The sequence below is a fragment of the Microcaecilia unicolor genome, chromosome 7 (genome assembly GCF_901765095.1).
Source record: "Microcaecilia unicolor chromosome 7, aMicUni1.1, whole genome shotgun sequence".
NCBI lineage: Eukaryota > Metazoa > Chordata > Amphibia > Gymnophiona > Siphonopidae > Microcaecilia > Microcaecilia unicolor.
Genome location: NC_044037.1, coordinates 82,710,500 through 82,733,821, shown reverse-complemented (window position 1 = coordinate 82,733,821; position 23,322 = coordinate 82,710,500). Strand labels below are relative to the sequence as shown.

The following is a 23,322-nucleotide window of genomic DNA, read 5'->3' as shown; positions in this document are numbered from 1 at the left end:
GATCAGGATTGGTGCACTGGCACTGAGGCTTTTTATGTTCTTAGAAAGCTAAGGAGAACATGTCACTGCTTTAGTGCTGAGAATTTTAGACTACTGGTACAATCCCTCATTTTATCACAAATTGATTACTGCAATGTATTATATGTTGGCTGTACTATGTTAGTATGAAAAATACTACAATCAGTGCAAAATGTAGCTGCAAAAATGATATTCACAAAGCCCAAATTTGAGAGTTACTCCACTATATATTACACTACACTGGATCTTGGTGGAGGCAAGAGGAATTTTCAAACTCTGTACAATGTTTTATCTGGAGCTGTATGGTAACTTACCAGAATATGTAAACCAATGGATAGTATTACTTAAACCCAGGAATAGAAGACAAGTTGGTAACTTCTTGAATCTGTCATTTCCTTCCCCCAAAGGTATCAGAATCAAGTCATTACCCTCTTTCTCATTACCATATTTATTCCACAAAAAGTTGGAACGACTTATCGATTCAGATAAGGACCACAGCCCACTATAGTGCATTCCACAAACTTTCGAAAGCCTAATTATTTGAAAGATATATCTTATGACATATACAATAACTAATGATGACTGGTATTTGGATAGAAACATAGAAACGTGATGGCAGGGCCAAATGGTCCATCCAGTCTGCCCATCCTCAGCATCCACTATCTCCTAACATAGTAACATAGTAGATGACAGCAGAAAAAGACCTGCACGGTCCATGCAGTCTGCCCAACAAGATAACTCATATGTGCTTTTTTTTGTGTATACCTTACCTTGATTTGTATCTGTCTTTTTCAGAGCACAGACCGTAGAAGTCTGCCCAGCACTAGCCCCGCCTCCCAACCACTGGCTCTGCCACCCAATCTCAGCTGAGCTCCTGAGGATCCATTCCTTCTGAACAGGATTCCTTTATGTTTATCCCACGCATTTTTGAATTCCGTTACCGTTTTCTTCTCCACCACCTCCCGCGGGATGGCACCCCAAGCATCCACCACTCTCTCCGTGAAAAAAAATACTTCCTGACATTTTTCTTGAGTCTGCCCCCCTTCATTCTCATTTCATGTCCTCTAGTTCTACCGCCTTCCCATCTCCAGAAAAGGTTCGTTTGCGGATTAATACTTTTCAAATATTTGAACATCCTCTCCCCATGAGATCCCAGGTGTCTATCCCACGCTTTCCTACATTCAGACACAGTCCTTGTCTCCACCACCTCCAAAGGAAAGCTATTCCGTGTGTCCACTACTACATCAAAAGGAAAGTGAAGTTTTGCAGTGTCTAAAAGCTACCATCCTGAATATATACCCACTGTTGAATGCAACTCTCATGCATACAATAAAAAATAAAGATAATTTACATTTTTATAGCTTCCTTTATAAATCTAGAATCACAATGTGCTTTACAGTTTCACACTGTAGTTAAAAAAAACACTGCAGTCATTTCGTAGCCAGGGGACATGGCAATACATTTCAGACCCAGATTGCATCACAGTTTCAGAAGGAGAGACGTGAGAAGGACTGATTGCATTATCCATTTACATCTGAGTAAAGTGGAGCACTGGAAGAAAAGGTGATCTGCCCCAGGACCCACAGCAGAATTTCAATTCAGGTCTCAAGATTATAGTTCTGTGTTCTACCTAATAGATCATTCAGCCTCTAGCAACCTATTAACTAAGCACCCTATTGAAGAAGAAACTCATAATTCTACAAAATATGTGCTAACATTCACTTGCTGATTGTGTGCATAAATTAGGCTACTAGACCGGCGCTGAAGAAGACAAGGCTGGTGTTGCTGGGAGTACAGTCTGCATGGATCATGGATGGAGTCACAAAGGGGTGAATTCTTTAAATCGCAACTAAAAAATTGGCACCAAAAAAACCCGCTTAAGCGCTAGCCATGCCTAAAGTTAGGCACAGGTTATAGAATAGCACTTAAGTTCTGGGAGTCACGCGTAAATTTAGGAACATCCATTTGCAGCAACAAAAATACGGTGCAAACGCCCCACCTAAATTTATGCGCAGAACCCCCATATTCTATAATTGTGTACATAACCCCAAACCACGCCCATGATCCACCCCAAACTGCCCATGACCCTCCCATTTTTGGGCCCCCTTAATTGAATTGTGCGCGCAAATTGGCCATGCACCCAAATTTGCGCATACAATGTTTTGGTGACTTTTATAGAATTAGGGGGAAAGAATTCTCACTGATTATAAAATTTGCTCCTCTACACACATACTTGTGTACTCTGCATGCAGACATTTATGCCTGCTCTAAAGCAGATGTAATATCTACACCTTCAATGCAGGTACTATTACTTCTGGATTTGCAATATTATTTTATAAAGACACATAGATCTCTATATGGGTTATAAAATAGGGTCAAAATAGGTGCCTTTCTGCCAAATTAAGGGGCCCTTTCACTAAGCTGCGTAGGCGCCTAAGAACCCAACACGTGCCAAAATGGAGTTACTGCCCGGTTACCGCGTGGCCCTTACGGTAATTTCAATTTTCGCGTGTGTCTGCTACGCGCGTCTGAAAAATATTTTTTATTTTCTGGCATGCGGCAGCTACGTGCGTCAAGTGGCATTTTACACGAATAGACCATTACCGTCCAGTTACTGCATGAGACCGTACCGCTAGGTCAATGGCATGCGGTAAGGTCTCAGACCCAAAATGGACATGCAGCAAGTTTCATTTTGCCACATGTCCGTTTTTGCCCTCCCCCCCCTACAAAAGGCATTTTTTGTACGTGCGCTAAAAATAATTCTACACACGCCCAAAACCCACGCCTACACTACCACAGGCCATATTTCAGTGCACCTTAGTAAAAGGACTCCTAAGATCTGCACTTAACATTCTGTAACATTGGATTTTAGGATGCACAAATCACATGACACCTAGAAGGGGCACTCACTTTTTTTTTCCTGCAGTAATGCTGGCATTAACACTCCGAACTAACATACTGTTAACACAGAGGCATTTAGACCTCCTATTTAGAGGACAATAACCCCTGTATTCTATATATCGCACCCAAATTTCCATGTCCATCTTTGGGTGTGTATCAGAGATGCATACACAAATAAACTGACTAATGAGCTCAAAAACATCAAATTTGCATACAAATGTCTTATGTCTATTCATTTTGAAGATCCTGAAAATCAGACTGGCTTGGTATGTCCCAAGGAATGGGTTGAACTTGAAAACCACTACTCCAGGGCTATGAGTGTGTGGGGTGGGATCTTAGACATCACACTACAGTGACACCTAGTGGCTAGACTTAGAATGCATGTGTACTGTGTTTCAGAGGGAGCCACATTTTGTAGCTCCTGCCCAGGGACTGCTGCTGTGATAGCTGAGGAAGATATCAGAGAGGAAATGGGTTAAATATTATATAAAACCCCCATACAGTAGCAAACAAATTTGTCTGACACCATATCCCCAGCAAAGGCTGGCTCCAATTGAGCTGGAAGCCCAAAATATGTGAGAGGAAACTGTTATGACTAAATACAAGACTCAACAGTAAATGTTTTGATTACAATTTACATTTGTATTTATGAAATATTGCACAGTCTGCAAAGGATACAGAAATGTTTTAAACATATTCAGGATGCCTTAAACCTCATAAAGTAGAAAGAAAAAATATATGGGTAAGAAGAGAATGGCAGGAAAAATAAAAGGTCATAATATTCTGCCTTGTGCTTGTGTGTATTTTCTCCATTAAAACTGGGTCTTCTCTTTGCCTATTGTAGCAATAACAAGCACGCCCCACATCTGCTATTGTAGAAGAACACAACAGATCACATGGGTAATATCAAATCTGATAAGTTAGCAGTCCACCATGATTATCATGTCGATGTAATTTTTACTTCTGTGAAGATAAAACACAAGCAAGTAGGCAGACAGAGAAGGGGAAGAGGAAAAGAGAAAGCGAGAAAAGGTATAAAGAAAGAAACCTGCTCTTTAAGGGAAATAATACATGTAAAATGATGAACATAAAAACGGTAATTTTCAAAGGCATTTCCATGAGTAAAGAAGTGCTTTATGTGAAGAATGGGCCTGATATGCAAGTAGAGCTCATGCATGTACAGCCTGTTTAAAGAAGAATTGCACTGACTTTGCACACCTGTCATATTTCAAAACTATCCACATATTTTAAACCAGAAAGCTTGTGCTTCCTGAAAGAGTGTACATGTAAGTGCTTGGATTTCCTGGGGTAATTTTGAAAGTAGAAGTACATGTTTACATTTGCTTTGAAAATCGGGCAAAGTTCACATGCAGAAATAGTATGCACGTGGCTTTCAAATTACCAAGAGGGTAAGTTTATAACCACCCACATTGGGGGAAAATTGGCACATACTTTCACTTTGAAAATTACCCTAATAAAAGCACTCACACACACTTACAGAGGCTATGTTTTTTTTTAAATGCATTTGAAAATCCCAAACGATAAGTGTTGTTCCAAATCTCGCACCCAAGAATGCCTCCCTCGTTATAAGGCAAATGGCACCGTGCAGGCACTTTTATCTACACATCAGGAGGGAAATTTCAGAACAGCTTATGTTCATGGGTAAAGCACTATTTTACGACCAGGAAGAGCTTTGAAAATTACCCTTTCTGTTTTTAATTCATCTAGTTGTTTTGGTGACTCACAGTATATTGGTTTATCATCACTTTTATATCAGTGCATTCCCCATGGCAAAAGTGACAGAGTTGTTATTTTAATCTTATTAGATTAACATAAACATGACAAGACCCCCTCATCTCCCCATCCCCCCATCCAAGGAAAGTAATATTCTGCTTGTTAGTTTCCTAAAATAAGCAGTCATTCAGTGCAAAGCCTGCCACAGACAGCAGGCCACAAACCAAATGAAAAGCAGACTTAATATACTGCTTCTACTGCCAAACTGTGAAAATTTCTAGCCCTTATTATCACCAATATAAAAGCTACACAGCTTTGGGACAAATAGTCAACCTATAGCAAATCAGTCTTCTTTGTCTGTCCCCAAAAGAAAGTTCTCTAGATATTCAAACATGAACATATTATAATACCATCAGGAAATCTGAACAGTTCTGATATCAACTGCTTTCAGGAGCCTAGGGCTCTGGGTTGTTGTATACTTATTGGAACCCATTCCATAGATTCTCATTAGTCATGTGCGTTGGGTTGACATGGATTGTCACAGCTGGTATACACTTCACAAAGGAAGTTGATGTTCTAGAAAAAGATGAACTGATCAATCAGATGGAATAATTTGGCTTTATCCAGTATGTATCTCTTTTATTTGACAGATAAACTGACTGCAGAAACATGAACTGAACTGCTTATGTGGACTAGATCTCTTGTAGATTTTTAAGATGGGCAGTAAAATGCTATGCTAAACTATGACATCACCGCAGTGACCAATTTCATTCCCGATACACGTATAGACTGCCCTGTTCAGTGATCTGTCATTTCAGTATGGCCTGGCTCTAGACCTTTCACAATATATCTGATTGGCTGATGAACACATAATGTGTGAATAATGCTGACAAACATAACTATTCATTTCATAGTTTCCACAAGACTGCACAATTGTGCTTAGATTAGGGTTACTGTGCCTTTTGGCTGATTTAAAGTGCTTTTTTATTTACATAACTTTAAATCAATATGTCATAATCCCTCCTAAATGCACAATTCTGCTATCAGTTTTTAATTACATGTGGTGAACGTGCTTACTCAGATGAAAATATTCTTTAACAAGGGATCAAACTACTGCTTCCAGCAGCATCAATGGAAAGTATTGTCATGCTCCTCTTAAGCACATCTTCATGCTGAAGGAAGAAGCTAACTCACCCTATACTTCAAACTACCTGCAGCCTGGAAAAAACCTGCAGATAATTTCAACCATGGGTTTGGCTGTGATGATGAAGGCAAAACCTCGTACTGAGTTTTGCTTTCAATATTGCTAAAGGAAAAAATCAGCCACAGAGTTCTGCATCTGCCTCATCCGATGGATAATTATTTTCATTGGAAACAACATGTATTGCTTTTGAAAAGCCTAAGCTGCATGTTGTTCCGATTTCTGTCCTTTCCCTAACTTGAGGATCAGCTCTTTAGTTCATGGTTAATAATATCCATGAATATATTGGGCAATAATCAAAACCCCAATTTTCATGGATAAAATGCCACTCTACCCAAAGAATGGACTTTTGAAATTGTAAATAACAGCTCTAACACCTTGTCTTAGTAAAGGTACTTAGAACTTGCTGAATACAAGTTTTTCATGTTTTCATCATTTCATAACAGCATTGTTTCTGTGTGTGATCATACCAGAGAGAAAACAAGGGATCACATTTTCCTTGGAATATGCCCCCTCTTTCTATCTGACCTTTAGACTTGCATGTCTCCTGCAGGGTGCTCTAACAGCCTCTCAATTCAGTGGTCCATGTGTTAAGCTGCTTATTGAGGCTCTCAGATTCCATTAAATATCTGCATGATTCCTCATTCTCTGTCTTTCCTCTTACTGTATATACCAACAGCCTGTTTACTAGCTTTGTAACCAAGTTACTTGAAGTAATTCCCAGAGTTACTAAACAACTGTTTTTCTTCATCAAATATTTTTACGTGACCTTTCAACCCCAACCCCTCCCCCAATCAACAAATGCCCTTCTTCTTTTTATAATGTGCTTATATCCGGTTTAGATTCGAGAGTACTCCAGAGCATGTAAAATCTGCACATAAGTGGATATCAAAGTACAAAATTCAAGTTCAGCAGTGTTATGGGTTTTCCAAAAGAGGAAACTGGAGATGGGTAGGGGGAGATGAATGGAGGAAAAGTCAACATTATTTCCTGCATAACTGGTAGCTTTATCCACACTAAGTCAGAACAAAATGTTGCTTCCTTATTCATCCAAGGGTTGGGTACGCACTAGCATTAGCTAGCTGGAAGCCAAACAGAGGATTGATAGGCAATAGCTGGTACAGGAGAAAGTCAGAGAGGATTCATCAGAACAGAATACAAGAGAGGAGAAATAAACAGGGTGCAAGGGTCAATGTCTATTCAAAGAAAAGAGCAACCACAGAAGGGGAAGAGGAGGAGAATTTTCTTGATTGATTGGATGGTGATGTTTGGGTGTGTCACTCACGATAGAAAACATATTCAGTGTAAGAGGTCCAGATCTTGTCATCTGTTTGGTCATGAGCGAAAGCACATGTACCAGTAGAATTGCAAGCCACCATGTGAAAACCAGCATCAGCCAGTTTGTCAAAAGCTTGCTCCAGGAAGGTGAATTTCAGATAATACCGGGATGTATATCTCTCAGGAGGTCGATCAGGGTCCCTGCTCTCATTTAATGTGTCCCCAAATACTTCTTTGGCTAAAGAGGTTTTGCCACACACCATTATTCGTGCAACCCTGCGGAACTTGGCATCTGTTTGACTGTCCCTTCCAAGGGTGTAGGAGCCTCTGTATCCAATGGTAATAAACCCCGATCTTCGCATGTCTGGTCCAGCCCCACCAGACACAATATTTGAGCCACCAGATGCACCTGCAGTAACGTTTGCAAGCGCTGCGCTGACTGAGGCCAGGTTGCGTGCGGTGTCCACATTAGGAGAGAGCTCCTCTGGGTCGCTTTGGCATGGATCATCCCCTATGGAGTTCTGCTTGCTGATTTTTGGAGCCAGCATCTTTACTAGCTCAGGCAGCTTGAAGAATTCTGCCTCACGCTGCAGACGGCTCCTCTCTGGGAAGTGATCAGGGAGCACTAGTTGCTGGTCTCTCATGTAATCCAAAATATAGCGGAACAAGAAGCCATCGCGGTCCACAAAGAATCTGCCTTTACTGTCTCTGGCCAATGAGCGGGCATTTTTTTGATTGAACATTTCCCAGAGCAAAGATCCAGGGATGCTGACTAGAGTGGGGTAGCGGGTGATATAGACCTGTCCTCCCACGTTGAGCTCAATGATCTCTGAGAAGGAAGGTAAATCTTCTCCAGGTTTGGGACAGCTGGCATTGTCTGGCAGGGCCATGCTTGATTTTTCTGCTCTGAACTGCAAATGCAAAACAAAATTGCACAGTTTTAGACGAACCATAAGTATGAGAAAGTAGCAATAAAAGTAAGGAAGTCTGTAAAGCAACATTTTCCTTTTATGAATGTCCTCAAAATGTGACTAAGGACAAAAATATTCATCATGGACATCTAGGAGAAATTTTAATAGAAAAAGAAGATTTTGACAGATACAGTAAGGAACATTTGGTGTACTCAGTCTGCAGATCTTGCTGACTCCTCACAGATTTTACTCAATTTGTAGTCTTTTTTTCTTCCCAAAGGTCCCTTGAAAGTGTTCCATGCATTTTTGAGTTCTGTCATGGTTTGGACTCTTATCACCTCAACTGGAAGCCTGTTCCAAGGTTCTGACATCATATCAGTGAAAAAGTATTGTTTTACATTTCTTTTGAGTCTCCTTCCCTTCAGCTTCTTATGATCACCTTTTGCTTTGAGCTTTGCATTCTACAGAAAATGTTACCTTCTAGTACTTTATTGAAACTTGCTATATATTTCAACATTTGTATCATATTATTCCTTTTTTTCCTACAGAAGATATATCTAACTCCATTTTTTCAATGTATAGTTTTCAGAGCACACCATTGACCATGTTGGTGACTTTCCATTGCATTGCCTTCATCTAATCAATCTCTTTTCTACATTTGGAAAGCAATACTGGCCACATGAGTGGAGGACTAGATCAGTGGTTAGAGCACAGGCTAATAACCAGAGAAGCCCAGTTCAAATTCTTATACTGGTGCTCCTTCTGATATTGGGGAAGTCATTTAACCCTCTATCACCTCTGGTACAAACTTAGATTATAAGCCATCCATGGACAGGGAATATCTAGTGTACCTGAATGTCACCTAGAATTAGGGTTACCATATGGCTCCAGAAAAAGGAGAGCACATTGATCCAGTTTGGGTTTTGCTTCCATTGAAAGCAATGGAAGTAAAACCCAGACTAGCTCAATCTGTCCTCCTTTTTCTGGAGCCATATGGTAACCCTACCTAGAATTATTACTGAAAAAATGTATGAGCTAAATCCAAATAAATAAGTGGATACGGCTGATGTATATGTAAATAGCAGCAACTTAGAAAGTGAAGTACATGTATACTTTAGACTGTAAAATTGACACTTACATGCCTACCTAGTGGCAGCAAGAACATGTGTATACTTGCACCTGTCCCAGGTTTGCAAAGTATACATGTAAACCCTAAATTCAATCCACCTCCACTCTTGAGAATGGCCATTTAAAAGTATGCACAGGATTGCTGCCCATGAATACTTTTTTTTAATGTGTACTGGTGCATTATTTTACAAATGGCTCTTCCATGAGTAAAACTGCTTTTTTTCTAGAATAAGCAGCATGAAATCTGTTTTACTCTTTTGGTGTGCTTTTGACCAGGATTGGCCACTGTTGGAAATAGAATGCTGAGCTTGAAGATCTTTGAGAATCCCAGTATGGTAAAGCTTATGTTCTTATATGTTCTTATGTTTTAACTCAGTTTTAAATGCAAAAAGAAGCAGGGATGGACAATGATCCTTCATAAATTAATCTAGATGCCAAAATTATGGTCAATAAGCAAAATTTATTTAAGTCTTGAAGGACCTGACATGGGTCCGTATTTCAATGGATTGACTGCCTGCCTCAGGGGTCATAAGAGCTATATGTGTGAAAAAATTGGCAAACAAAATATAAAATTGAAAGCTAAAAGATAAAAAAGTAATATAGCATATACAAGCTTTTTCAAATGTATATAAAGTGCATAAAAGGATGAAAAAAATACATGGTGTGACATAAACATACATATACTCCCTGATATCCTGCACTATTAAACCCAGCCTGGAATGGCTCCTGGCTAGTGAAATAGTAGTTAACCGGCTATCCATGAATATTCAGCGGGAGATAGCCAGTTGTCTCCTGCTGAATTTCTCAGTCAGCTCTTACCCCCAGATTCTATATAATGCACCTAGAGATCCATGCCAAACTCCAGGCACACTCTATAAAAACAGCTCATCGCTGGCTAAGTTTGGCATCCAAATTGGGCCACCAAAATAGCAGGCCTATCTTTGGCTGGTTTAAACATAACCGGTCAGCGCTGAATATTGGCTTAGCCAGTTACGTTTAAACTGGCCAAAATTAAACTGGATATTCAATGCCAGTCACCTGAAATGGCCTGGCATTGAATATCTGGTCTCATCGCCGACCGCAGGAGTTACACAGGCTGCCTCCCACAGTCTGAATATCAGTCTCACAGTGTATATAAAAAGCTAATGGAAAATACCTATATGACCATAAGTATCAAAACACCAAGGGTACATCACAGCAGAAACATAAAAAGATAAGTAAAATATTATCTATACAGTGCATGATAAAAAGAATCTTTGTAAACTTGGGCAGAGAGCCAAAACTAAAACTTACATCATGTAATTATTCACAAATGATAAGCCTATATAAAGGGTCCTAAGAGAACACATCCATAAATTGCATGTGTGGTGTAAATATTACATGTGAAGTTACAATTTAAAAAATAGAGAGAATTAAAATGTGTTGTCATATATACTCATCTGTAGTCATATGTAAATCAATCATAAACAAAAGCAGGAAAGTCATTGTTAATAGTATTTAAAACAAGTTTTATGAGGACATAATATTGGGAAAAAACAAACACATCTAATACAGTAAAAAGAGCAATATAATTACAACACACACTAACCAAACCGTGAACCATGTGTGAAGGATATCCATATGTATGAAGGACTAAAACACACCTGTCAGATATAGTGGTGAAAATCTGCCAAAACGTAACTCAGTTTTACACATAGATGGCCTTCCTCAAATTGCCTCCATAGTCTCCAGAATTACAAATGGTATTCAAAAGTCAGTTCTGCCAGAGACCTGTACACAGTAATACTATTTTTTTTCTACTAGCATGAATATATCTTTTTCAACTTTGTTGTCCTGACTGGCTACTCCCAGTTCCCTTTCCTCATTGGTGGGGCCAGGGCTCAAAGTGAACTTTTGGGGGTGGGCAAGGGTCAAATGTCTCATTCTCAAACATGCAGAATTTTAAAAGGGGTAGCCCATATTAGTCTGCTGTAACAAAACTGACAGAAGTAGGAGGCTTTTTACAGACTAACCGATCTATTGAGGAATGAGCCTTTGAGGACCAGAATGCACTTTATCAGATGCATGCAGTGAAGTTCAGGACGAGTACATAGATAGGAAAATGCATGGTGAAGGGAGAAGGATTTAAAAATAAATCATTGAAAAAAGCATGGCAGGGCATAGGAGAGATAATGGTTGCATAGTTTAGTTAACTGACAGTGGCAGTGGTGAGAGAGAACAAAGACAGGAGGATCTCAGAAAAGTTCGTCCACTGTCTCTGTCATATAAATCTATTGTCTCTGTTTAATTTGTAGATCTCAATAAGCCCAGAAAGGCAATAATCAAATTCAGGGCCCCCACCTAAGCCTGAAAACTTTAGTAGGATTCAGAACAAGACAATCCTGTCCTCACCTTTCACAGTGCTGCCACTCAGCCCCCTCCCCATCATCTTCATTCAATAAAAGTAGGGTTACCATATTTTGTCCCCCAAAAAGGACACATGCCCCGCCCCACCACACACCCCGCCATGCCCCATTTCACACCCCATCCCGCCCCCTTTCATGCCCTCACTCCGCCCCTGTCACATTTTCCCCTCCCCCCTGTCACACACCCCATCACTCCCCCCTCCCTGTCACTCCCCTCCCCTTACCTTACTACTGCCCTGGTGGTCTAGTGACCTCTTTCCTGCCCGGTGCGCTGCTCTGCATGCATCCTTCCTGTTTCTGATCTCGGTGCCGATTCAAAATGGCCACCGAGAGTTGAAGTCTCGACTTCAACTCTCGGTGGCCATTTTGAATCGGCGCCGAGATCAGGAACAGGAAGGATGCATGCAGGGCAGCACTCCGAGCAGGAAAGAGGGGGCTCTTTCCTGCCCCAAAGATGGAAGAGATCACTAGACCACCAGGGCAGTAGTAAATAAGGGGAGGGGAGGCTAGCAATCTGCCCGTTTGTCTGGATTTCTGGACAAACGGGCAGATTGGCAAAACCCATCCGGTTGCCCGGACATGTCCTCAAAAAGAGGACATGTCCGGGTAAATCCGGACATATGGTAACCCTAAATAAAAGCAGCCTCCCCCTCTCCTAGCTAAAGCTAAATCTGCTGCTGCCAAGGCCACTGTGATTTGACCCTGGCAACAGGATATATGCTGTTACATATATGCTCAACATTACAGAATAACAAATTGGTGAGGAAAGAGCAAAAACAAAAAGCAATTAGCTAAAGAAAGAGAAGGAAGAGGGAAAAGAAAATCAAGTGAAAGGGAGACAACATTTCATTTTCCTTTTATAATTCAATTAAGTGCCTCCAAGTTTCAGATATATCAGGGTAAATTGATTGGCTTCCAATTTTAAAATCATTTTTCATCTCATCTCTTGCTCCTGGTAAGTCTAGTCTGTTGCTGATGTTCATATTATTTTCAAACAGACACATTTTCCCTTTGTGTTCTACTTTGCTAGTTACGATATTGAACAGGGCTCCTCCTAAAAGTGAGTCCCGCTGCACTCTGCTGATTGCTTGCTCGTCATCAAAATGGACCTTACTGCTCAACCAACCCATTTGTAATGTTTCTTCCAACTTCACTTATTGAAATCCAGAGAATCCACATATCTTAGAAGCTCCTCAGACTTTACTTTGTCAATATCTTCCCAGTGTGAAACAAGTTCATATTACTGTGTACCGTTTTCCACAAAACTGCCCTTTGGCTACTGTTTATAATTTTGGACTTTAAATTTGGAAAGGCTTGTCATGTGCAAAAGTAGTTTTCACACTTGGAAAGACCTATTACTAAAGAAATGCACCAGATACGATTCTGTAACCTACTGGCAACAGAATTATTGAACTATCCTATCCTGCAATACTATTTGTATTACTTTGCCATTGCTGATGTCAACTTAAAACTCTGTAGTTTTGTCCTCCACTACTGATCTATCTTTGTGAAACAGTATAGCATCTGCTCTTCTCCAATCTTTTAGAATCTGTTTTTGTTTCACGTGAGGGGTACAGCCAGTGCCATCTTTTAACATCTTCAATATTCTGGGGTGAACACCATCTGATCTCATTACTGTCAGGGCTGCCGTTTCAAAACCAAGCATGCGTGCCTCAGAGGAAAAGTAGCCGATCAGCAGTGGGCAGAAGAGCAGCACTGGAGGAATCTCCAGTTCTCTGTGTCTACTGTTAGCTGCGTCAGAACCTCCAATGCCACCTCTGAAACAAATAACTTCACAGTCCAACTTTGGTCCATCACCCTCTTCTTCTAGAGCAGTGGTTCTCAACCCAGTCCTCGAGACATACCCAGCCAGTCAGGTTTCCAGGCTCTCCAAAATGAATATGCATGAGACAGATCTGTATGAACTGCTTCCATTATAGACAAATCCATCTCATGTCTATTCATTATGGAGATCCTGAAAACCCGACTAGCTAGGTCCTGAGGACTGGGTAAAAAAAAACTCTGTTCTAGAATCAATACTATGCAAAAGTATCATATCTGCTTTTCTCACCAAACCTTTACCCCACCACTACTCCCTTTGCTATTACCTTTTCCCATTTACTCTTCATTTTTTTCACTTAAATGTCAGGAAAATGTTTAGGATATGCCTTTATTTGAAATGAAATACAAAATGTCAACCTTTGTTCCTATTTAAGAACATAAGAATAGCCATACTGGGTCAGTCCAATGGTCCATCTAGCCCAGTATCCTGTTTCCAACAGTGGCCAATCCAGGTCACAAGTACCTGGCAGAAACCCAAATAGAAGAAGTATTCCATGCTACCAATCCCAGGGCAAGCAGTGGCTTCCCCATGTCTGGTTTTGAAAATGTTTTATTGCCTGCCATTGGAGTGGAGGAGCAGGGCTTTTCTTGAGGGGGTACTTGGGGGTACTGAGTGCCAGCACCTTTTCCATTGTCTGCTAAAACTGACCCATGGTCCCCAAGTTTTAATGAAAGATCTCAGGCTCTACACATACATTCTGCCTTGTCATAGATTCTGTGACTGGTTGCAGGGTGCCCGGCTATTGTGGGGTGGGTCCCTAAGTGATCACCCCACCCCTGAAGGGTGGCCTGGCATTTGAGTACCGGCACCTTTTTCACTAGAGAAAATGTACTGTGGAGGAGTAGCTTAATGGTTAGGACAGTATCCTAACAACCAGGAGAACTGGGCTCAAGTCCCACTACAGCTCCTTATGGCTCTGGGCAAGCCATTTAACCATCTATTGCCTTAGGTACAAAATAAGTACTTAAATATAATATGTAAACTGCTTTGACTATAACAACAGAAAGGTAGTATATCAAATCCCATCCCCTCCCCCCTTTTTTTGTTGACCAGGCTGGGGAACTTTGCCAATTTAAGCTTTTCCTGCCACCCTTTTGCTTTTCCTGGAAAAATTTCCTGCCTCCCTCCCTCCTGTGTCTGTGTTTTAATGTTTATGTTTTTACATGTTATCTTACTTCTTTCCAAAGGACAATAAGACAATGGGGTGCTGCTTGCCATAAAAGAAATAAGCAAAAGGGTCAGTAAATGTGATGAATTGGGTAGAATTTCCCATTTTCTCCTGCTTTATCAACAATGTTCTCATTAAATTTTGTGGCAAAAATATCTTTAATAGGCATGTTTTGAAAATTTTGCAAGAAATGCGAGCTTCCATCAACAAGAAGCACTGTATGCACCACAGAAGTGGATGACATCATCCAATGTTGCTGGGACAGAAGTTCTGAGCATGTGCAACCCTGCTGTCTATGGAAAAACCTCTTACAGGTAAGCAACATTGCTTTTATAGTTTACACTAACTATTTTCACAAAGTTCTATATGGAAAATACAAATATTTTGAATGTTTTTATGTAGGACAGTTTAGAAAGTTTTTCTGAGGTAACCAAGAGGGTAGAATTTATAGAAATACTTTCATATATCCAGCGGGCAAAATCTGTCCGTATATTATTATTAATGAAAAAGCACTGCACAAGGAAAAGAAATATTTTCCATATTAACTAGATAGTGAAAATCATGTTTCTGCAGTTAGTTAACTGTACATATGTTTGAAATGCTGTCTGAGTGGCGAACAGTTGCATAACATACCATTTAAATGCAATTTCTCCATAAGAACAGACTGTCTTGATCATAAATATTCATATGAATTTGAAGATTCAGAAAACATGTTAAATGTCACATTAGCAGTGTTTAATTTCAAATTATCTCTTCCATTCATGTACTGTCTTGCATGCATTTTATCATAATAATATTCTCAGTCAATTCTTCCTTAGAAGAGAAAAAGAGTTTGCACCCATGAAGGTAATCGGGATAGAATTGCTGTTCAGTCAATTCTACCTCTAACTGATGTGGTCTCTAATGGGTCCTTTTACTACGCGGTGATAAAAAGGAGCCTTAGCACATTCTTATACGGGTCTTTCCCATGTATTAAGGCCATTTTCTTACCGCAGCATTAAAATGGCCAATTTTCTATTTTTTTTTTTGCATTCATAGTCTTGCTGTTATTAGCATGTGGGCAGTTTTAAAAATTAAACTCACAAGCACTTACCATCATCGATTTTGTAGGTGGTAAGGGCTCATGCACTATTCCTGCACTCACCAGTTAGCCGATGCTGATGTAGAAGCACCAACTGGTGAGCGCAGGAATACCCGCTCTCCACCCCCTGTCATTGGCAGTTAACATAAGACGCCTGAGCACACATCCTGTGGTATGTCATTTCAAGCTACATTAGGCATATAAATGAAAAGGTGGAAATATGAGCCAGGCTATCCAATAACTGGAAACAAAATGAAGTTTAAAATAAACAGCGTTTAATAATTTTCAAACTAATAATTTGTGATTTGAGACTTCTTGATTATATCAATTGATGATCTCATTTTACTGTTGACATCAGTTACAAGACTCCTGATGTAGGCCATCTGGCCGAAACACAACGTTGTGTCGAGTCACTTTTAATGTGGAATTGTTTTATTAATATTAGTTTGAAAATTATTAAACGCTGTTTATTTTAAACTTCATTTTGTTTCCAGTTATTGGATAGCCTGGCTCATATTCCCACCTTTTCATTTATATTTTACGCTTTCTTGGGATCTATTGAGTTCTCCACGTACGTGGATTCTCTTTAAGCTACATTAGGCATGCATTAGTGTCTAACACAGATACAGTGGAATTAGAAAAGGTACAGAGAAGGGTGGCAAAAATGATAAAGGGGATGGGATGACTTCCCTATGAGGAAAGGCTGAAGCATCTAGGGCTCCTCAGTTTGGAGAAAAGACGGCTGAGGGGAGATATGATAGAGGTCTATAAAACAATGCGTGGAGTGGAAAGGGTAAATTGTTTGTTTACTATTTACAAAAACACTAGGACTAGGGGGCATGCAATGAAGCTACAAAGTAGTAAATTTAATACGAACCGTAGAAAATGTTTCTTCATTCAACGTGTAATTAAACTCTGGAATTCGTTGCCACAGAATGTGGTAAAGGCCATTATTAAATTGGCTTGGGGAAAATCCACTGCTATTTCTGGGACAAGAAGCATAAAATGTATTGAACTTTTTTGGGATCTTGCCAGGTATTTGCTACCTGGATTGGCCACTGTTGGAAACAGGATGCTGGGCTTGATGGACCTTTGGTCTCTTCCAGTGTGGCAATACTTATGTACTGATGAGCCCTAAGACTGCTGATTTTGAATCTGTAGAAGAAAACTATTGATTTAATTCTCTTTGCTCAATTACTACTAAAAAAACCCCCCCACAACATTTTCATAATAGAAAAATGCTAAAAAGTAAGAGCTTCTGGTCTGGCTTGGCAGCCCAGTGGTAGTATTAAGCACTGCCATGGAGAAGGTCAGAATTGAATTCTAGGGTCACCACTCTGTTCCATGTGCCAGTCAGACTATGAAGACTATGAGGGTAGAATATGCAACCCCTGAGGGAGAGGAGCCCTAGCCAACAATGTCCCCTAGTGGCCAAACTTATGGTTCACATTACTGCATTCTAGAAAGAGGAGCTTTCTGAGTCCACTAGCTGAGGACTGTCACAACAGGGATATGTGAGCTGAGAGCAGGATACAAAAAGGACACATAACCCCTGTAGTTGGAAATGAAAGTTCAGATTGAAGCTGGAAGCTTACAAGGAGCAGATAGAAACTACAGGACATAAAAGAAAAAGGGAAAGTTCTGTTACAGGTATCAAATTCTGGGGCAGAAAGCAAAGTACGTGGTAAATTCTGAGTCCCTAGCATTAATTTAACACCAAGAGGGCTTTGACCTATTAAAGGTGCATTATAAGGAATGTCTTGGTGGAGTCGACATGCTCTTCAATCCTAATTCTTTCCAGTGCTTTTTAATAGATTAACGTTGCTATAATGAACAATCAACCTCTATAACAAGCACAAAGAACATAATGTATGACTGCACCACAAATGTTAGGATGTAAGTGAGGCAGATGCATGGGCGGTTTATTCACTGCAGTATTAATCCAACATGTTATGCTCATGCTTGGGATACAGTTTACAGAGAAATGATCACCTTGATTCAGTACAATGACTGTACTTTGCTTTTGATTGTTATAAACGGATACCCCTGCAGAGCTAGCCATTTTGTATAGAGTCAAGGGAGATGAGAGAATTTGAGAGAAATGACAGTGAACTGGATGACAGATGCCAGTTTTATTACTTTTGGATTTAGCTTGTAGTTCACTTGATCCTTCTACATTTGTTTCTCTGATATGAACAATCAGATTTTTAAATGCTTTTTACATACGAACATAAGAATAGTCATACTGAGTCAGACCAACGGTCCATCTAACCCAGTATCCTGCTTCCAACCCAGAGGGGTAGCTGGAGGGGGGGCGCCAGGGGAGCGGCTGCTTCCTCAAATGGACTTCTGCCAACGCCTATTTTTTTATGCGATCTGTTGCATTTAAGCATGTGCCGGTACCGTCGGCAGTCCGCTCTCCACCACCCTGCGCCTTCAACCGGCTACGCTTCTGTTCTAACCGTCACCAAACCAGGTCCTATAGGTACTAAATTTTAGAAAATCTTTTGTATATCAGATTACGCAGTCTAATTCATTAATGGGAAAAATGCTAAAATTGATCAGGCCCAAACTTTTGAACCTCTCGATTCTTAACAAGATAGGCTGAAAAGGGTAGATTCACTATAGGAGCCCTTTTACTAAGCAGCAGTAAGCCCACTGCGGGCTTACCATGCAGCAATCCGGAACTACCACCGGCCCAGCGCACGGCTTTTCCAAAGCTAGGGAAAATAGGCCCCTATTTTTTACCACAGCAGTTACCCGGTGGGGCACCCAGACATAATAGCCCTGACAAAAAAGCCTTGTAACAAAATAGCCCTTGACAAAATGCCCCTCACACACACAAAATAACCCTTGACAAAATAGCCCCTACACAAAACAGCCCCCCTAAGTAAAAATAACACATCACAAAAACTATAATAAACTACAACTGAAATCTTCACTGATACAAGACTCCTACCAGCATTCAATTGCATAAAGCATATAGAAATAAACAAAATTCTATAGCTACAAACTGGTAGTCATGATCTGTTCTGCTATTTAAAGAAAATATTCTTCCATCAACATGCTAATTAAAAAGAAAAAAACAATATTGTCATCATTTTCATAGTCTTACCAACCTTATCCTTGTTTGGTAAGGTAAGATTATTTGGAAAAAATGCAGTTCCATATTCTGGGCAGCCTCATCCGGCCCTTTTGTCGGGGGGTTAACTTGTCAAGGGTTATATTGTGGGCAGGCCGTTTTGACAGTGGCTGTTATGTCAGGGACTATTATGTCGGGAGCTTTTTTTGCTTGGAGCTTTCTTGTCGGGCCCATTTTGTCGGGGCTATTTTAACCAGCGCTGGGAGCTGCCCAATTACCACTGTGTTAGCACAGGAGCCCTTACCGCCACCTCAATAGGTGACGGTAGGAGCGCCCTCCCCCTGCATGGCCACGCGGTAAGTGCAATCTTTCTTTCAGCCTTTTTACCCGCAGCGGTTTAAAGTACATAAGTACATAAGCATCGCCGTACTGGGACAGACCAAGGGTCCATCGAATCCAGCACCCTGTCACCGACAGTGGCCAAAAGAACAAGCAATTTGTCCCGCCCATCCTAGAAATACTGTATTATTCCCTCGTCTATTCAATAACATTCTATGGCTTTTTCCTCCAGGAAGCCGTCCAACCCTTTTTTGAAGTCCGCTAAGTTAACCGCCTTAACTACCTTTTCCGGCAGCGAATTCCAGAGTTTAACTACGCGTTGAGTGAAGAAAATTTTCCTCCGATTTGTTTTAAATTTACCACACTGCAGTTTCATCGCATGCCCCCTTGTCCTACTATTTTTGGAAAGCGTAAACAGACGCTCCATATCGACCCGTTCCATTCCACTCATTATCTTATAGACCTCTATCATATCTCCCCTCAGCCGCCTTTTCTCCAAGCTGAAGAGCCCCAGTCTCTTCAGCCTATTCTGATAGGGAAGTCATCCCATCCCCCGTATCATCTTTGTCACCCTTCTCTGCACCTTTTCCAATTCCACTATGTCTTTTCTGAGGTGCGGTGACCAGAATTAAACAAAATACTCGAGGTGTGGTCGCACCATGGAGCGATACAAAGGGCCTCAGCATGCAGCAAAAATGGTTGCTGTCACTAGCACAGGGGCTCCTTTTACCACAGCTTAGTAAAAATGTCCCTAAGGCTTTTTGGCTGTCCTGTAAATCAAACTCTGGGGTCCTTTTACCAAACTGCGGTAAGCACTGACATGCACCTAATGCAGCCTGTAAGGGCTTACCATGGGTTGCATTGAGGTATCCTACAGTTATTTTGTACTCTGCGCGTGCAGACCACATGCTAAAAAATTATTTTTTTCATGAAGGGGGTGTGTCTGAGGTGGAGGGTGGGCGTTTCTATGTAAATCTGTTAGTGCTGACCAGGGGCGTAGCCAGACTTCAGCGGGAGGGCGGTCCAGAGCCCGAGGTGAGGGGTATGTTTTAGCCCCCCCCCCCCCCCCCCCCCGGCGCCACCGACCCCCCGTGCCATTTTTAACACCCCCACTGCCATTTTTACTCCCCCCAGCGTCAACCCTTTCGACCCCCTCTTCCCGCCACCAACCTTCCCCTGAAGTCAGGTACCTTTGCTGGCGGAGGTCCCCAACCCCACCAGCCGAAGTCCTCTTCTCTGGCGCGGCCGCGTTGCTGATCTGCAAGGGCAGGCTTCTGTTTCTGTGAATCTGACGTCCTGCACATACATGCAGGATGTCAGACTCACAGAAACAGAAGCCTGCCCTTGCAGATCAGCAACACGGCTGCGGGGGGTCATTCTTTGCATGAGGAATATCCAAAGTGTTTTATTTGTAAACTGGAGCTTAAAGTCTGAATTTTAACACTGAAAAAAATGTAGTTGCCATTGAATAAAATGGTAAAGGAGTTCTGCAGAGTATGATTTTTTTTTGGCTGTGGGTGAAAACCAAAACACTGGGATACGAGACTCAAATTTTTAAGATAGGGTAATTACCAATTAAAACAACCTGATCTTGCTTAGTCTACGAATATTTGACCAAATTTGAATTGGTTCCCTTCTTTTTTTACTGGGAGTACTGACATTTAAAGTATATTACTGAAAGAATGAATGACCTTAAGGGGTTCTCTTGACATGGCAAAGAGTGCTCATGTTTTTCCTAGGGTTCCACCATACTAACAAAGTGATAAAGCTACTCAAGACTTAAAACGCGGACATGTTCAAAACAAGTACACATGGGAGTAAGGCTCTATAATCACAGCTGAATACCCCTCACTCTTCCCACATTGCTTGAGAGAAATGCCATGGGCCAGATAATGCCATATATCCATTCATTGATCTGGCACAGGAATTTAACAGAACTGAAGGTTATGAAACCCTTTATACTGAGAGCCTAAAAATAAAAGTTAATATTTAGAACACATGCTTTCAGTTTATTAAGCCCACATCAGGAAGATACCACAAGCAAATTATCTTTGGCTAGTGATCTCAAGGAATAAAATCCCCAGCTTCAAGGTAATAATCCAAAACGTACACGTCATTTCTCCAAAAGCACAAAAGCAGTGACTCTCAGATGTTTCTCATGAGAATGCAATAACAAATATGTTTTTTGGACAGTGGGTGAAAACTAGAATGAAATGAGACCAGAATGGAGTCTCAGCACCTCCAATGTGCAGGCAAGATGCGGATATGTCCAGAAGCACCTTTCTAGGACCTAGAATTAATGTCAGTTCCTCTGGGACACGGCATGTCTGTTTGGGTGCCATGTTTTATACAGAGCACCTATTCTGATACCAAGATGTCAGCTTAAGGACCAGAGTGTCGTGGTCTGATGCTCATACCCTCTATCTGGTCCTTTTGCTTCATTTCTTGTTTCATCCAGGTCATGCCTTTAATGTTTTTATCCTTGGGACTGACAGATCAGCCTGCTGCTATTGTTACAAGTCAGTTTCAGTTAAAAAAATTCTCTCCCTCTCTCTCTCTCTCTTCCTGTTGAACAACATGTGGAATAGATACCAGGAAAATTGGCAAGAACATTCTTGAAATGCCTGCCCTTCAACAAACTACTTTTCCATTGGCCTCTGAATAATACTGCACAAAGAAGTGTTTATTTTCCCTAGCAAAAGAATATTGCCAGTTCCACCAATGACCCATTCTCATGGATTGAAGCGGGATTTAATTACAGTAGGATGGGAGAAGACAGTAATAATAATAATGTACGGCTTTGCTGCCAGTGCATTCAATCCAGGGAGATTTTAAAAGCAATTATTCCTACTACTCTGCAGTCACACTGACAATTATTTTGGTGTGCAAATTTAGAAATAAAAACATGTGCCTTATGGAGGCAATTTTCCAATAATCTACATAGTTCCAAATTATGCAGGTACTTTTATGACATGCTCTTGCAGATTGTTTTGAAAGATGGTATCCGGGTAGTTTCTATTTTACAATTAACTAGCATAAATGACATACATTAAAAGTGTCTAAGCATTTTCTACATGCTACTTGTGCAGTTGGAGAGGGGATAATATAGCATGCATACGATTTATCTGAGTAAATACTGTCTTTGTTCTCTATTTAAAAGTCCCAACATTGATAATAAACAAATCTCGGTGTATAAATATTTACTTAAAGCATCGTACTTTCGCATGAATTCAAAACTTACAACGTTCTAGAGTTTAGAGATATTTGACGATGAGGTTTTGTTTTGTTATGCAAAAATTAATTCACCTACACCTGTAGTTATCACAGTACAGTCTGCAATGACGAAAGCAGAAGAAACTGAAAACTGGCTGCTTTCTCCCCACCTTCTAAACTTTGCCAGTTTCAAAAATGCCCCCAGTGCAGGAACGCGATCGGAAGGGCAGGAATCCAAATAAAATAATCTGGTGGAAGACAGGGAGTGAAAACGGAAACAAAGGATGAAAGGGTCCATTTCTTCTGATTAGGTTTCTCCTCTCCTATGTCGATTTCCCTAAAACAGCAGCAACAGAAATCACCAGCAGCCCAGATTTACTGTCTCTTTCTGTTCCGTGGTCCTCCGCAAATACTATAAACCTCAAGATCACCTCAGAAAGGGGTGAGGAATTTGCAGTATCTCTCCTAGAAACCTACCGTGCTCCGATCGGTGCTCCAGTGCATCTGAAAGCAAAGTCGTTGCACGATCCAACTGCAGTGCCCTGATCTGTAGACACACGCACGTAAAGAAACAGCAGCTGTGTCCTGGGAGCCTTTTCCAGAGCATCAAGCTGCTTATAGTTACACACGCAAAGCATAGGGGAGGAAGGAAATGCAAAAGGATTAGTAGATTTACCTTTTCAGTCCTTTTACTCTGATCAATGTAGTGTTTCCTCTTAGCTTTTTGAAGTTGATCTGCTTACTTTGTCAACCCCCCTCACTTTCAGAACCTTTTTTGCTCGTCCTCTTGTTTTCCTCTTTCTCTCTCTGTTTTGAATATACCCTTTTCTATGGTTTGGAAGCCCTAAGCCGCGCCCCCTACTGAAGTCACTTGGTCGTTTCCGCCTCCCAGTTGCAAATTCTGTCTGAAGTGGGGGGGGGGGGGGGGGGGGGGGGGGGGGGAGAGAGAGACAGATGCTCTATTCTGTTGTTAAAGTCGAAGAGTGACTATTGAAGAGAAATGTGTTTAATTCTTTTAAA

The 23,322-nt window shown here is 40.9% G+C and overlaps 1 protein-coding gene across 3 annotated transcripts in view; it reads right to left on the bottom strand.

Annotated features, from left to right (window-relative positions):
• The window catches only part of LOC115473957 (BTB/POZ domain-containing protein KCTD12-like), a 38,436-nt gene extending 15,323 nt beyond the window's left edge, over positions 1-23,113 (bottom strand). Inside the window, exons 1-3 of one of the 3 annotated variants that reach the window (XR_003942786.1) lie at positions 22,780-22,874; positions 5,712-8,043; positions 2,325-2,332 (exon numbers count right to left, since the gene is read on the bottom strand). Coding sequence is in view for 2 of the 3 variants with exons in the window: in XM_030209179.1 (XP_030065039.1) it covers positions 7,132-8,043; positions 22,780-22,806 (939 nt within the window). In the remaining variant the exon portion in view is untranslated. Of the gene's footprint in view, positions 1-2,324; positions 2,333-3,540; positions 8,044-22,779; positions 22,875-22,978 lie in introns of those variants that run through there. The other 2 variants (XM_030209180.1, XM_030209179.1) reach the window with 2 other exon arrangements.
• Between the last annotated feature and the right edge of the window lie 209 nt (positions 23,114-23,322).